Genomic DNA, 16,011 nt, shown 5'->3' on the forward strand with positions numbered 1-16,011 from the left:
AGCAATTTTTTTTCTTTTTTTCCAAGACTATTTTATTTGTGTAATTTCATGGAACATGTTACAGATGTTATTGAATAACAGCAAATTTGCGAAAGGATCTAGTCCAGATCCGAAATGTGTTGCACTAAATACTGTTCTGCAAAAAAGGAAGTGAATTGTCGCAAACTAGGTGGCTCAGTGGTTAGCACTGCAGCCTTGCAGCGCTGGAGTCCTGGGTTCGAATCCTGCCAGGAACAACATCTGCAAGGAGTTTGTATTTTCTCCCCGTGTTTGCGTGGATTTCATCCCATTCTACAAAGACATACTGATAGGAAAAAAATGTAGATTGTGATCCCTATATGGGGCTCACAATCTACATTAAAATATATATCCACAGTAAACATGCTGTGATTTCAAAAACTGTTTTTTAAATCCCGCAGGGTTTCAATTTCTTTCTAGAAAGACTTTGCTTTACTTTGAATAAGAGACAACTTATTTCTGTTTGTTTTTAAGACTCTGTAGGTTACATAGTTGTATTGCAAACACTTACCACATTATAAATCTCCTGTAGAAACCTGTGTTTGTCTACTTCTGAGTATTCAGGCACACAGACTTTTGTCGGTCTATACTCCATACCACCTGCACATGGGACACATGACAGAGATCATTCCAACAAGTCACAATTGTTATAAGTGAATATGTCAAGCCAGAAGACGTGTATATAGCACACGAAACGGTTGTTGATGTTATGCTCAACGCTGCCATCCCCGTTATGCGCAATATTATAAAGGTGAAGAAATAAATATATCCTACTTTTAAGACACTGGTGGTGAGTGCCCTGATACTTTCTTTTGTTTTGGGATATATGGACTGATACTTTTTCATTCAGTGAGCACCACCAGCTCAATCTGGGCAGTAATCTATTTTTTCCCTCCATGCTGGTAATATTATAAAGGATATTTAACATGCTGGACACGTGAAACAGTGGTGCCACCTGGGTTCTTTCTTTTGGAAGTTTTTTTTTTTATAAGTGAATATTGACATTTTTTTTATACATTTGGCAAAGTTTGTGTAGAATTCAGTCTCATATAATTATGTATCTTACCAAGATGGTTACCTGCTGCTGTGAGCACAGAAAATGAATGAAATCTTTAGGGTGCATTACACTTTCCTATAAGGATTTGAAAAATGGCATTGACCGTAAATTGAAGATTTTTCCTAAATATATTGTTTTAGAAATGCTGCTTTGTTTGCCTGATATGTGAGCTTATTGCTCCCATTGTTTACCCATCGTTACCATAACCACTGACCTGTTTGATAGGACAAGTGACATCACTCACTGCTCTGCTAGCAGGACAATCAGTTCAGCTAATTGTAGTTTGCTGATAAAGTCTGTTATCTCTATATGTAAACACACAGATAACACTGAGTCCCTTCTCTACAAGCATGTGCCTATTATCTGATCTCTATAAGTATTGTGATACCTCAGTGTCCCGTTCAGCGACAGGTGAGGGGGGGGGAAATACAGGAAATGAGAAGAAGAGACAACAGGAGAACTGCAGAAATAAGGAGATGGGAAAACCTCTTTAATACTTCTTAAAGAGGACCTTTCACCTCCTGGGGAACATGCAGTTTTATATACCGTTAAAAAGCCGTCAGTGCACTGAATTCAGCACTTTATCGGCTGTGCCCCCCGGAGAAGAGCTATCGGTGCTGGTACCGTAGCTCTTCACTGTCAGAAGGGACTTTCTGACAGTCAGTCAGGAACACCCTTGCTCACAGCAGCACCTATTGCGCTGTACTGTGAGAGTGGTGAGGAAAGCAACACCCCCTCTCACAGTACAGCGCTATAGATGCTACTGTGTGGAAGAGCGTTCCTGACTGACTGTCAGAAAGTCCCTTCTGACAGTGAAGAGCTACGGTACCGGCACCGATAGCACTAAACCAGAGGTACAGAACGGGAAAGCTGAGAGCGTGCTGAATTCAGTGCACTTCAGTCAGTTTTCTAGCGGTATATAAAACTGCATGTGCCCCAGGAGGTGAAAAGTCCTCGAATCGCATGCAGTTTCTAACTGCAGTAACCCCTTGCAGATGTTACTATTAATTTTAATGGTAAGCCATCAGTCTTCAAAGAGAAACCCAGTCTGAGGACGCCCATATTCTATCAGTTTCTGCATTATGTTTTCTTATGCAGTTTTGAAGCCAAAACCAGATGCAGACTATAAGGGTGTTATTACACATTTGCTTTTTAACCCATGTTAACACATGCTTTTCTACAGTACTACAGGAGCATCTTTAGCCTACAGCTAAAGCCCCACATTGTGGAAACACAGCTATTTTTGTTGCAATTTTTTGAACCATAGCCAAGAATGGTTACAAAAAGAATGGGACGCATATAGGAAGCTCTTATACTTCTATCCTTTGCAATCTACTCCAGGCTTTGGCTCAAAAAACCGCAGCAAAATCTGCAACAAAAGAAAGCTGCGTTTCCGCAACGTGGGGCTTTAGCCTAAGGCCCCACACTGCAGAAACGTAGCTTCTTTTGTTGCATTTTTTTGAGCCAAAGCCAAGAGTGGCTACAGAGGGAATGGGACATATATAGAAAAGTCTTATACTTCTCCCTTCTGCTCAGTCTACTCCAGGCTTTGGCTCAAAAAACTGCAACAAAAAAAGCTGTGTTTCCGCAACATGGGGCCTCAGCCTAAAACAGGTTTTTACAACCATCCCGGCGGCTCATCAACATTTGAAAGGTATGGTTCGAATTATTATTATTTATTTATTTATAGAGCACCGTGGAATTGTATTCATCACATGTACATTATTATACCAGTGCATTACAGTAGCTGGGAACGGTGATAGACTCCCTTAGGCCCAGTTCAGGTTTCTGTTCAGGGAGTCTGCGTGGAGACCCCCCAGAACGGAAACCTGTTACCTAAAGAAACCTGCAGATCCCATAGTTTATCATGGGATCTGCGTGGTTTCCTACACGAAACATGGTGAGAGAAAAGTTCTTTTTGCAAGACTTTCCGCATATTTCATGCAGATAGGGGAACGGAACGGTCCGAACACTGATGTGAACTGGGCCTTAAAGATCTTGTTTAGTTTAAAATATTATTGTTTAATTAGTCTGGGGAGATAAAAAAAACAAACAAAAAAAACCCAAAACACCTGTCCCTGTCTGGTCCTGCTGCTTGCAGCGCAAGTTCTCCTGGACTGTGATGTCCCAATTTCCTCCTGTCACGTGCTGGTGGAACTTCTGCTGGCAGAGAACAATGGCGCTACAGGACGGGATAGTGCTGACAGGCATCGGGGATAGGTGAGGAGAGGCTGCTGAGAGAGCTATAGTATTGGTTATACAGAGTACAGGGCAAGTGAGGAGAGGCTGCTGAGACAGCTATAGTATTGGTTATACAGAGTACAGGGCAAGTGTTTTTTTCACCTACCCCAGCCTGTTTTTTGACAACCCCTTTAAATTATAAGTGCTCACTAGCGCCACGTAGTGGCCACAAGTGGAACACCTGACTTTCCTGACAGCAGGTCTCTAGTGCTGTAGCTGTCGGTCAGTGACATCAGGGGTGTCGGCAGGCCTCAGTACTCGGCACCTTCTTACCTTCCACACTACAAGCAGCAGCAGCAGCCACTAAGAAGCATTCCTGCACGAGCCGCTGCACTCTGATCGCATCACCGTCACGTGACCACTGTCAGTGTGCAGCAGATTACAGTGTCTCGGTCGGACCTCTGAGTGAGAGGATTATTGCTGGGAGGGACACATTAACGGGTGCACAATGTTGCGCTCGGTGTTCCGGTTGTCTCGGGTCTGTGTCAGGTCACCGAGATGTCCACTATTACCTGTTCCCCTTTTGCGGCCGCCGGTGGCTCAGTGCTCGGGCCTCCTAGCCGTGACGCGGGGCTACAGCAGTCAGAGCCCGGGCTCCAACCGGGTAGTAGTTGTCGGTGTTCCGAACCCCATCATCTGGTTTCGGACCAAAATCTACTTCTTCCTTATCAGAACCTACCTGGACCGGGACTTCAGCGTAGAAGAGTTTACTGACGGGGCCAAGCAAGTGAGAAGAGACTGCTGGGCTGGGGTCCTGCTCACAGAGCCATAGTATTGGTTATACAGAGTACAGGGCAAGATGGAGAGGCTGCTGAGCCACATAGTATTGGTTATACAGAGGACAGGGCAAGTGAGAAGAGACTGCTGGGCTGGGGTCCTGCTCAGAGCCATAGTATTGGTTATACAGAGGACTGGGCAAGTGAGGAGAGGCTGCTGGGCTGGGGTCCTGCTAAGAGAGCTATAGTGTTGGTTATACAGAGGACAGGGCAAGAAGGAGAGGCTGCTGAGCCACATAGTATTGGTTATACAGGGTACAGGGCAAGTGAGAAGAGACTGCTGGGCTGGGGTCCTGCTCACAGAGCCATGGTATTGGTTATACAGAGGACCGGGCAAGAAGGAGAGGCTGCTGAGAGAGAGCTATGGTATTAGTTATACAGAGTACAGGGCAAGTGAGGAGAGGCTGCTGGGGTCCTGCTCAGAGAGCCATAGTATTGGTTATACAGAGTACAGGGCAAGTGAGGAGAGACCGCTGAGAGACATAGTATTGGTTATACAGAGTACAGGGCAAATGAGGAGAGGCTGCTGAGAGAGCCATAGTATTGGTTGTACAGGGCAAGTGAGAGGCTGCTGAGAGACATAGTATTGGTTATACAGAGTACAGGGCAAGTGAGGAGAGGCAGCTGAGAGAGCCATAGTATTGGTTATACAGAGTACAGGGCAAATGAGGAGAGGCTGCTGAGAGAGCCATAGTATTGGTTGTACAGGGCAAGTGAGGAGAGGCTGCTGAGAGACATAGTATTGGTTATACAGGGTACAGGGCGAGTGAGAAGAGACTGCTGGGCTGGGGTCCTGCTCAGAGAGCCATGGTATTGGTTATACAGAGTACAGGGCAAGTGAGGAGGGGCTGCTGAGCCATCATATTGGTTATACAGGGTACAGGGCAAGTGAGGAGAGGCTACTGAGAGAGCCATAGTATTGGTTATACAGGGCAAGTGAGAAGAGGCTGCTGAGAGAGCCGTAGTATTGGTTATATAGAGTACAGGGCAAGTAAGGAGAGGCTGCGGAGAGAGCCTTAGTATCGATTGTACAGGGCAAGTGTAGATAGCCTGCTGAGGTGGGGCACTGCTCAGAGAGCCCTAGTATTGGTGGTACAGAGCAAGTGAGGAGAGGCTGCTTAGATGGGGCCCTGCTAACATAGCCCTAGTAGTGGTTATACAGGTTAGCCAGGGTACTGCCATTGAGGACAATTGGTGTTTCCCCCTGTGAACTGGTCCTTCAGTTACCAAGATATTACTGTTTTGTAAAATATGCAAATTGTGTCTTTGGAGAAATGAGGGCTGACCCATTTAGAACTATGGCAATGCCCTCGTTACTTCGAAGAGCTTGTTTGCATATTGAGAAAAACGGGGATATGTCTGTCACTTTAGGCACTGATTCCCAAGGGTAAAACAACATTTGATTTAGGTGATCTTAACCTATCTGGCTTGATGTGCTTGCTTCAGTTCACAGCCTTCTTTCAAAGACTTGTTGCCTAAAATAAAGGGTCCTTTATCTTTCTTCCAAGGCCACTCTGCACCAGTCTGTTGGTAAGGTTGGTTTCACAAAGCCTAAACTACCTGCAGGTCTATTGACCTCCTGACCCTGTCATGTTCCTTGTTGTGGTCATTAGATCTGGAGTAAGTACAGCATTTGCTGTCTGGGCTTAAAAACGGACGACCAACATTACTTAGTATTACAGTGCATTATATCAGTGATTAGAAGATCATATTCTAAGAACTCTGAATTGAAAGAACTCTTAGATACGCCAAAGTAAAACACATCATTTCCTCTCCCCCGAAAAAAAAAATCCTAAGTTGAGTTTCTTCTTCCTTATGTCACACCTGTCTTCTTCCCTATATTTCTAAAGGGTCTAATTGGGAGGCAACTCGTCCAGGTTTCTAAACATCCAGTGATGAGCATTGTTCTCCCTGTAGAGGAGACTGAATAGGTGTCTTCTCTCTACTGTCTGATTCCCTAGATACATGTCTTGTTTTCTCTGCTACTTCCCTGCATGGTTGACCCGCCTGCCACTTCATTTGTAAGAAGAGATGGCCGCCTATGTGTTTTCTCCATTGCAAAGTGAATAAATTGACAAAAAAAAAAAATTCCGTTGCAGTCCTCAGTCCAGTAAATATGGTGTCTTTGCCGTCATCTTAGAAGAAACCCTGGGTGCACAGGTGCAGCATTCAGACAGTTGTATCTTTAGCTCCAAGTATAAGAAGAAATCCTGCCAGGACACACACAACAGGTTTCGTTTGAGAAATGTTTTGTCTGCTCCGATCTCAAGAGTCCATGCCGGTCTAATATACTGGCAATGGACCAGCTTTATTCAATTGCTGTGTGTTTAGCCCAGCACCTGCAGTATCAGTGTTGATATTATTGTTTTTCCATTTCTCAGGCCTTTTCCTTTGTATCCAGACTGTTGTCTCAGTGCAAGTTTGATGCACTAGAAAACCTTGTGTCCAGTGAGGTACGTGAAATCCCTACTAGATTATTGTTGGGGGGTGTTTTGGATGGTTCCCTCCCTTCTTTCTTTCTTTCTTTCTTTCTTTCTTTCTTTCTTTCTTTCTTTCTTTCTTTCTTTCTTTCAAAAAATGTTAGTGAGTTGGCACTAAAAAAAAGGAGTTGGATCTATCTGAATTGACTCTTGCCTCTTTAAGATTAAGGCCCCATGTAACAGCAATGCATCATGGTTTTTCCCGCAACTCTTTTCACAGAAGGTCGACATAGGCTTCCTCTGCAGACTTTCTCCTTCCATTATACCTATAGCAAAACCACCAGCGTTTCTATAGGTATAGTTGATATTTCCAAAGGTGTGACCATTTTAGAAATCGCAGTGTGCCCGCTGCACATAGTTTTCCGCAAAGTGGGGATGAGATTCACTAGAATAACATCCACTTTGTTGTGACTAGATAACATTGCATTTTTTTTCCCGCAGCATTTATGCTATGTGAGGTCCTGGCCTAAATTAGGATTTTCTAGCACCTCTAGCTGTTTGCAGTGTACAAAGACTAGCACAGCCGCATATGCTTTGTAGCACCTGGGAAAGGGTACTGCAAGCTCATTCTAACTAATTTTGACTGGAATTAAGCTTGCATTACCTTTCCCAGCCACTAGATAGTGTATGGTGCTGTGCTAGTTCGGCTGATTGCAGGGGCCACTGTGGGTCAGAGCTTTGGAACCTGAGTGACATGCTATTGATGACCAATCCTAAGAACCATCATGTCTTGACACTAGGGAGAGAGGAAGTAGATTGCTATCGGACACCACTGCATCTATTCAACACCTCTCAAGCAACACAGATTGACATACTTCAGCTCTCCTTCCTGTAACCCATGTTCCTGAGCCAAAGCCAGAAATGGATCCATCAGAAAAGACTTGAAAGAGGCTGCAAATATTCTGTAATACGTTTCACTAGACCAAAGCAATCTGAACAACATGCAGTTTGCTCCTCAGTATAAACAAGTCTTGGATGCCACCACATCAGTGAATAGATGGGCACCGGACAGGGCCATTTAACCTCCATTTGTGACTTCTGGGTGCATACCTCTGTAACCCAGTATCAGTCACTCAACTTCTCATCGGGATGCTGTTGTACAGTATTGAGCAATGTGTCTTCATGGCGCAAATCTTTTGGGCCCCCAGTTCAATGTCAGATGGTGTTTGTGATGTACCCTCAAAGTGTGTTATTCTGAATATGGAAACTGGAAGCTACTGGATCATTGACCCCTTCTCATGGCAGAGGCCGTGAGGCCAAAAATGCCACAGGATAGCCAGTGATGTGCACAAAACCTCCGAGACACCTAGCACAGGAGACTGGGAGGTCTTATTCAACATGTCAAATTGCTGCAAAAAGGTAGAAATACACGTTTATCATGTCACCATAGTTCAAGAGCTCAAAACTTGGTCAAAGCTCCATATACTGAGGAGCACATTGCACGTTGTTTCGTTCAGATTGCTTCATCTTAGTGAGAGTTATAATACAATGATAAACAAACTAACATATTTTATTATTCTGCAGATTCTGAGAGAATTGTCCGAAAAATGCTCAGTACTTTCAGACAACTATAGGAAAGCACTGGCTGCTGAGTCTGATGAGATTATGTACTCATTTCCTGGAGATGTCGCGATCCACTATGATGATGATGGTATGTGTAAGGTACAGTACGCACTTTTAATGAATTGTAAATATCATCCTGCCAGCTCCACACCACCATAGGTATCTGTTGATCTATTGGGAGGTATTTTTTAAAAGATTAAAATGGAAAATAAAATAAAAATGATACGGCTGTAATTTTATGTATTATGACTGTAAACCTGGAGCTTACCATGTGAACCTTCAAGTATATTTTTCTTTTTTTATGTATACATAAATGATTGACACATGGATTAGAGTATATGAGAGAATACAGTGACAGCAAATTTTAAAAAGTATTTTGCTGCACTTAAAGGAGTTGTCCACTTTCAGACCAATATTGAGAGACAAATGGTTTTGTTTGCATATTAAAAAGTTGTACAATTTTCCAGTATAATTTCTGTATCAAGTCCTCATGGTTTTCTAGATCTTTGATTGCTGTCATTTATTCATTCATTTATTCAGTTACTTCTAGTAGAAAAACTCTGACCATGGTTATGAGATATTAAAAAATCCCATTCACGCACTGTAAAAAAAAAAAACAACAAAAAAACTACAGCACAAAGTGTCTTGAGCTACAGATGTTCAACCCACAGCAGGTCACCTTTTTGCTGCATGTTTGGTGTGGATTGGCCTTCACATTGCTGAACTGGCCCACTCACAGGAGTGAACCTGCAACAAATAACACATGTTTTTGGAATATGTGGCCTGAGCCTTAGGCTGGTCTTACACGGCCGTAATGTAAGTCCGCAATTGAGGGTTTTCAATTGTGGACCATTTGCGGACACATTATATTCAGTGCGGCCTCTTACACCACCGGATATTTTATCTGTGGTGTGTCCGGCCTCCACACTGAATAGAGCAGGTCCGTAAAGGCTGTGAATTCACGGCACTGCACAGACTCGCCCATAGAACTCTATGGGCGAGTATGGCCGGACACGGGCGTCTGCGGTGTCTATGTTGCTGATCAGCAACTTGCAGACCGGAAAATCAATACGGTCATGTAAGACCTGCCTTAGGCCGGTTACTGACAACCGTGTTGCAGCCGGCCAGCGTGAAATAAAAGCACGGGCGGGACATGGGGGACACGGGGCCTGTGCGCGGGCCATACTTCCACGGTTCTTTTCATTAAATGAATAGGAGCCACGGAAGCAATAGGACCTTTTCTATATTTTGCGGCTCGGACTGTCAGCTCACATATGGGAACGTGAAATTCACAGTCGCATGTACGGGAATGTGTTAGTGTGCTATCCATGAAATACACGGATAGAACACTGACCATGGCCACAGTCATCTACAAGGGGCCTTAAACTGTTTTTGACAAGACATATAATGGTTGCAGTGTCAAGTTTTCTAGCAATCTGACATTTCTATCTGGGTGTTTTTTTTTGTTTTTGTTTTTTTTTGTTTGTTTTCTTGGTGAATGATTGTATCCTGTATTGTACTTGTAACTGATGTGTGTATGTTGTCCATTACCATGCAAATTATGTAACTAAGTGTTTTGTTTTATTAGGGAGGAAATTTGTCCGTATACTCATGCGGTTTTGGTACTTATCACATGCTGATATTCCCGATGAAGAGATAGATGGAACAAAAGTTTTTCAAGTAGTAATGGGAAATGAAAATACAAAGGACTCTAAGCGTGTTCTCACCGCAAACTATGAGTAAGAAGTCCTCTAAAATTACTGATGCACTGTTCAGCTCTTAACATGCTTGTTGCGTGAAAACAACTCATTTTTCGTCACAAGACAGCCTAGCAATAATCTGATTGACACTGGTTAAAGAATTAAGACCTGAATCAGTGATCTGTTGTCATTGGAGGAGGTGCCATGTGGCCACTGTGAGAGATGCTCTCAGTCATAGAAGGGGGAGGTCTCTATGAAACAACCAATTGAAACTGGGGGTAGTAATAAGCTACACTAACTCACACACAGGGCTTTATAGACTCTTGTAGAGATGAGTGTCATCAGAATCTTCTCTGATGCTCCCAAATCCTGTGGGGGATGTATTCCCCAACCTAACTGGCCATGTGTCCACTGAAACTGAGGTGTACTTCTCCGGACTACACTAAAGAACTGCACAGTTGCCAGGAGTGCAAACGCTGGGTGAGTATAAAGGTTTTTTTTATTTTTAATTCAGGCATGGTTGACATTACAGCAGGGCTATTTGGGACACTAAACCCCTGGTCTGTATGGATCTGCAGGTGGTTTAGTGTCCGAAATCTTCCATATAGGTTCCCTTTAACTATTTGGCTATGTAAACCCTCAGGCACACAGCACTCCAGGTGTAGTGGTTCTGTACAGATATGAAGCATTGTTTGAAGTGGAGAATACTGTATGTCTGTAATGTGATAATCTGCAATTTGCATGTACAGCATGGACACGATGTATATGGTTATGTATAACTGCTTCATATAGGTTAGATCCTTTACAGAGCAGAAAGTTTTGTGCATAAGACCTAAGTCACAATAGTGAGCTCTGTGTGATTCAGCCAAAGATTACCCGATCAATAATGTTGGACAAACCTCTCATGTTTTGTTTTAGGTTCAGCCAGTTCAATCTCAAGATTTGTTTCCATCCAAATAAATTTATTTAATTCCAAATCTATGTCATACTGGCCCTAATGTTCATTAGAACTATTATACAGATGTACAGCATAGTAGACCAAACAAATGTTTGTTAGGGCCGCATTACTGTAGTACCAGTGTTAGGGCCGCATTACTGTAGTACCAGTGTTAGGGCCGCATTACTGTAGTACCAGTGTTAGGGCCGCATTACTGTAGTACCAGTGTTAGGGCCGCATTACTGTAGTACCAGTGTTAGGGCCGCATTACTGTAGTACCAGTGGGTAGTGTATATCAGACTAAATGAATGTTCATTAGGGACACTATGCTGTATCTATATAACAGCCCTAACAAATGTTCATTAGGGCCATTGTGCATCACCCACTGTGCCCCATGCCTCCTGCAATCAGTGACTCCAGTTAAAGAGGACCTTTCATCACTTGGGGTACATGCGGTTTTATATACCACTAGAAAGCCGATGGTGCGCTGAATTCAGCACACATATCAGCTTCCCCAATCTGTCCCCCCCCCCCTCCCCCGGTGACCATTAATAAACATAAAAATATGCCACTGCTTTTTTCAATGGATGCCTTTAGTAATGCACATTGTCCATCAGACAGTGGGCAATTGAAAGATAGTAAAAAGACCAGACATAAAAAAAAGTGTTGAAATTAAACATCTCCAAATAAAAATTTTACCTGCCTGTCATGGTCCAGTATTGGCTCCTCTCATTGGCTGATAAATACTAGTAATCCTTTTTGGCATGGAGTCAAGGGATGCTCGCAATCATGCTTTGGGCTAAGAGCCAGTTCACAACTGCGCTTGATGATTCTGTTCCCCTCTCTGCATGAAAAATGCGGCAAGATAAACGCTGCAAGCAGGACATTGCTCGACGCATTTTTCAAGTGGAAGCAATGCAGAGCCCATTATAGTCTATGAGATCCTCAGGTTTCCTAAGGTAACCGCTTTTTTTATGTGGATTAGGTTTCCATTTAAGGGGCCCCCAGTAGACCCTCCGAATGGAAACCCGAACACAGATGTGAAGCTAGCCTTACTATGTTTCTAAGAAGCCAGTTTCTGCCTTTTTAAAAAAAAAAAATATATATATATTTTTACCTTAATGCAGAAATTATAGTTTTGCTGCTTTCACACAGTTAGTGTTTGGTCAGGGATTGTGATAAGTGACTGTGAGCCAAAATCTAAAGGGGAGATTACATACAGATCACGTATAGTAGAGAGATTTGCACATGTCGTGTGGTTTCAACCCACTTCTGGCACAAAATCACTGGCCATGTACTGATAGTGTAAAAGCAGCCTTGGATTTGCAAACCTAAAACATGTTTACATTCATTCAACTTGAGTACTGCACCATTAAGTGCTAATAGATATAAGATTGTTGCTTCAAATCTTATTGTGATGTGTATATGGCCGCTGTAGCTGATCACTTCCGTCTCACTTGTGTTTTTTTTGTTGTTTCAGGTTTCTTAGAGAATTTACACAAGGCGTGAAACCAGACTGGATCATCACACGCATCGAGCATTCAAAATTATTAGAGTGAACTTAGCAGACATTTGAGTTTATCCTGTCAGTGTTGTTTATATTCCCCTTTGTGACAGACACAATCACTATTCTAGAGTAAAACTAATACCTTCTACATCCGCTTTTGTTTTCAATTATATTTGGCAGTCATGTATTATTACATAGGTGCAAAACAAATCCGTAAACTGTAGCAATGACTTCTCTCACTGGTATAAATATGAAATCATTTGTCTTTGGGAAAATAATACATTTTATTTATATAGCGCCTACATAATCTGCAGCACTGTACAATTTGTAGGGTTCAAATACAGACAGGAAGATACATTACAAAGAAATAGTCACTTCACACAATAGGACTGAGGGGCCTGATTGCAAGAGCTTACAATTTGAGGTAGAGGGGGTGACACAAGAGGTAGCGGGAGCGGCATCGGAGGTAGAATTGCTTATACAATGGTCAGACAGTTTTGTAATAGAGGTGACTGTCATTACACAAACATAAAACTGTATGAGCCGTCACCAGTCGTGTCCTTTAACATGCAGATGATGCCTGGGCATATAAAGTTAGCCTGAAACGGCATCATATAGTGTGGGGTAATGGGGAAGCGTGAACAGAGAAGGGTTCACTTTATGGATTCTAATTATTTACAAAACTAGTTGAGTACAGGTAAATATTTGACAGCAAACATAACAGTTACAGAGTATCTGCTGAAACAAGTGCAAAAGCTGTTTTGTTTGCTTGTAAACACAGTTTTTGTGCTGAAAAAGCCCGCCTCGGCTTATGCTCGAGTTAAGCGGCAAGACCCCTGTGGGAGGTCGCTGGAGCAGCAATGCTTCCGGTAGGTGAGTGGTGAGGCAGCGCTGTCCCCAGGACCGCCCCAGGATGTTTCCAGAGCGTCTTCTCTGTCTTGGAAACATCTTGGGGTGGCCCTGGAGATAGCACTGCTTCACCACTCTCCTATCGGCAGCAGCACTGCTCCAGCAGCCGCCCACAGTCAGCAGCGGGCCTCTGCTCCAGTCCCTGCCCCCCGGCTACATCACAAGCTCAGGTCCGCACCCGGGATGTGTCGATGACATCTTACTGCATCTCAGTGCAAGGGGCGTCATCATGCCTCCTACGCTGAGACGCAGCGTACTGCCGGGAGAAGAGGAAGCGACAGCGCGAGGTTGGTAAGTATAAGAACTTTGTTTTATTATATTCCGCTACCTGCTGGAATATCCCCACCAGGTAGCGGCCTATTTACCAACCTCACCCACAGTGAGTAGGCCCGAGCCCAGGCCGCGATCCCACTGCCGCTATTATTATACTTGGACCCCTGAGTATAATAATCAGAGCTCCAGGGGAGGTGAGAGAACATAATAAAGAGTTTTACTTACCTCTCCGGGTTCCGATGTTAATCCTAGCAGGCTTCGGGCCTATATGGTAATATCCCAGATGTCACGTGGTCTGGGATATTACCATATAGGCCCGAAGCCTATGCTAGCAGTACCGTATAAGCCCAAAGCCTGTGCTAGTAGTAACAGCCTGTTACTGCTAGCATAGACTTTGGGCCTGTATGGCAACAGGCTGTTACTGCTAGTATAGGCTTTAGGCCTGTATGGTACTGCTAGCATTTTTCCTCCTCGGCTTATACTCGAGTCAATAAGTTTTTCCAGTTTTTTTTGTGGTAAAATTAGGGGGGTTGGCTTATACTCGAGTATTAATACTTCTATGAACTGATTTAAAGGAAACCTGTCACAATGAAAAGACTGTGTAATCTGCAGGCATCATATTGTAGGGCAGAAGGAGCTGAGCAGATTGATGTATAGGTTTGTGGGAAGAGATTCAGAATAACTCAATTTTTTTTTTATAAATTCTTTATTTATAACAAAATTAATAGAGAAGTAAGGTATAACAATAAACAAGACAGGACCTACAAAAATAGGGTCCAAAAAAAAACAATAAACGAGAACGACGCATAAGACAAACATCAAAAGAATAACTCATAATTTATCCATTTAGTTCTCAGTTCTTTATATGCTTAACTGTCCAGTGGGCAATTTCAGGTGGTTGGACACCCCCATCACCATCTCATCCTGTGGATAGAGGTAACTTGAGGACACAACTTAAGGCTAAGGCCCCACGTAGCGAAATGCAGCTAAAAAACACTGCAGAAAATTGCAGGAAAAATGGTTTTTTTCCACAGTATTCCACATAATTATTGCTGCATTTTTCTCTGCTGTTTTTCTTTCCCTATTCAATATACAGAGAATTTTTTTCAGCTATTCTACAACGCATAGATGAGATTAACTACAACCTCATTCACATTGCTGGTATTGTAAAACACAGCTTCCATCCCCCCTGCATTTCCACAGCAGCCAAAAACGCTGTGTTTTTGCAATGTAGGGCCTCATCCTAAAAGGGATTAACACTGTTGGCACACCTACAGGTGTGTCTAGGACGGATGCCACTGCATCCAGCACTCTGTGTGCTTTTAGCTTGTCATAGTCAGTCATTTTTTTTATATAAAGGGAATTTTGGCCGCAAATGGATTTCTCATACCAATGACCTAACCACATTATGTGATCTGTGGGGTCCAACACTCGTACCCTGAAGAAATGAGATGTTCCAGCAGCTTCTTGGCATCGGAAACTGATTTAGTGGACTGGAAGTGCATGCAGGCTGCTCCTATTCACGTCCTGAAGCAGAACTTTGCAGTGGATGGGCCTGAATGCACTTCCCATACACTGCAGCTGCTTTTGGCACCTGGAGATTGCCAGAACATCTGATCTATGTGGGGTCCAGCTGTTTGAGGTCCACAGATCACATGCCATGAATAGGTATACAATGTTAATCAAAAATAACCAAAACTGACCATGAATCAGGCTAATAAACATGATTTTGTGAACATTGGTTATTTCGGTTTAGTTATTACAGTATTTGTGAGCTTCTACCTGCAGATTTGTTCAGATCGAACATGTCCAAACCTGAACTGCTGTGATACTCTTCTCTTCAGTTTCCAGAGTATGATTAGCTGTGACACAAGGCTTGTTGAAAAAGTCATGCATGATGTTTAAGGGGGCTGCCCCTAGAGGGCAGCAAGCAGAGGCACTGTTTTCCTATTTACATCTTGGAAAACAGATTTGCATATTTTCCCATAATCCCCCAGTGGAGAGAAAACGGCTTTGTAAGTCGAGACAGCAGTTTCGAATAGGACGCACCCACAGGAATGAATGGACGCAGCCGGGGCCAGCGTCCTGCCGCTTAACTCCCTGCGTGCCGGCCGGCTCCATTCATTGCTATGGGTGCGTGCTATTCGAAACTGTTGTTTCGAATAGTACTCGCTCATCTCTAATCCCCAATAAAAACAATGTAATTCACCTTCCCTGGGCTATGACAGGTCTTTGGCCTCTTCCAGCCTCCTGAGTGACGTCACATGGTGCTGTGACAAATAGTAGCAAATGTTGCGACGCTTCGTGAACATTGTTACTGCTACAAAAATGTAGAGGTATGTAACCAACAATAAACTAGGTCAGAATATCTACAAATATACCATTAACTACAGTACTGCTTTACTGGGATTATGTATCACAATTGCTATCATAGAATTTACATTAAAGCGGTTCTGTCAGCAATAAAATTGTTATAAACATACTCCCAGTACTTTTGTAAAGTTATTCTATAGTTACCAAACTTGGAGCCCCATTCTCATGTAAATTATT

General features: G+C 43.2%; 2 protein-coding genes across 4 annotated transcripts in view; one reads left to right on the plus strand and one right to left on the minus strand.

Moving 5' to 3' along the window:
• TYW5 (tRNA-yW synthesizing protein 5) overlaps positions 1 to 3,704 on the minus strand; it is a 20,397-nt gene extending 16,693 nt beyond the window's left edge. Inside the window, exons 1-3 of one of the 3 annotated variants that reach the window (XM_075284346.1) lie at positions 3,590 to 3,704; positions 3,148 to 3,309; positions 530 to 618 (exon numbers count right to left, since the gene is read on the minus strand). In XM_075284346.1, the coding sequence (XP_075140447.1) occupies positions 530 to 618; positions 3,148 to 3,286 (228 nt within the window). In that variant the 5' untranslated portion in view covers positions 3,287 to 3,309; positions 3,590 to 3,704. The other 2 variants (XM_075284347.1, XM_075284345.1) reach the window with 2 other exon arrangements.
• On the plus strand, positions 3,684 to 12,423 carry MAIP1 (matrix AAA peptidase interacting protein 1). Its single transcript, XM_075284355.1, has 5 exons — positions 3,684 to 4,043; positions 6,474 to 6,545; positions 8,097 to 8,223; positions 9,724 to 9,874; positions 12,253 to 12,423. The coding sequence occupies exons 1-5, from the start codon at positions 3,765 to 3,767 to the stop codon at positions 12,329 to 12,331; spliced, it is 708 nt and encodes a 235-aa protein (XP_075140456.1). The 5' UTR covers positions 3,684 to 3,764; the 3' UTR covers positions 12,332 to 12,423.
• The last annotated feature ends 3,588 nt before the right edge of the window (positions 12,424 to 16,011 follow it).

This window comes from Leptodactylus fuscus, chromosome 8, assembly GCF_031893055.1.
Source record: "Leptodactylus fuscus isolate aLepFus1 chromosome 8, aLepFus1.hap2, whole genome shotgun sequence".
In the NCBI taxonomy this organism is placed as follows: domain Eukaryota; kingdom Metazoa; phylum Chordata; class Amphibia; order Anura; family Leptodactylidae; genus Leptodactylus; species Leptodactylus fuscus.

Excerpts from the sequence above, each read along its gene's own strand:
- MAIP1 (XM_075284355.1), top strand. The coding sequence starts at position 3,765 with ATGTTGCGCTCGGTGTTCCGGTTGTCTCGGGTCTGTGTCAGGTCACCG. Across the intron at positions 8,224-9,723 it reads GATCCACTATGATGATGATG|GGAGGAAATTTGTCCGTATA; the intron begins GTATGTGTAAGG and ends TTGTTTTATTAG. Across the intron at positions 9,875-12,252 it reads GTTCTCACCGCAAACTATGA|GTTTCTTAGAGAATTTACAC; the intron begins GTAAGAAGTCCT and ends TTGTTGTTTCAG.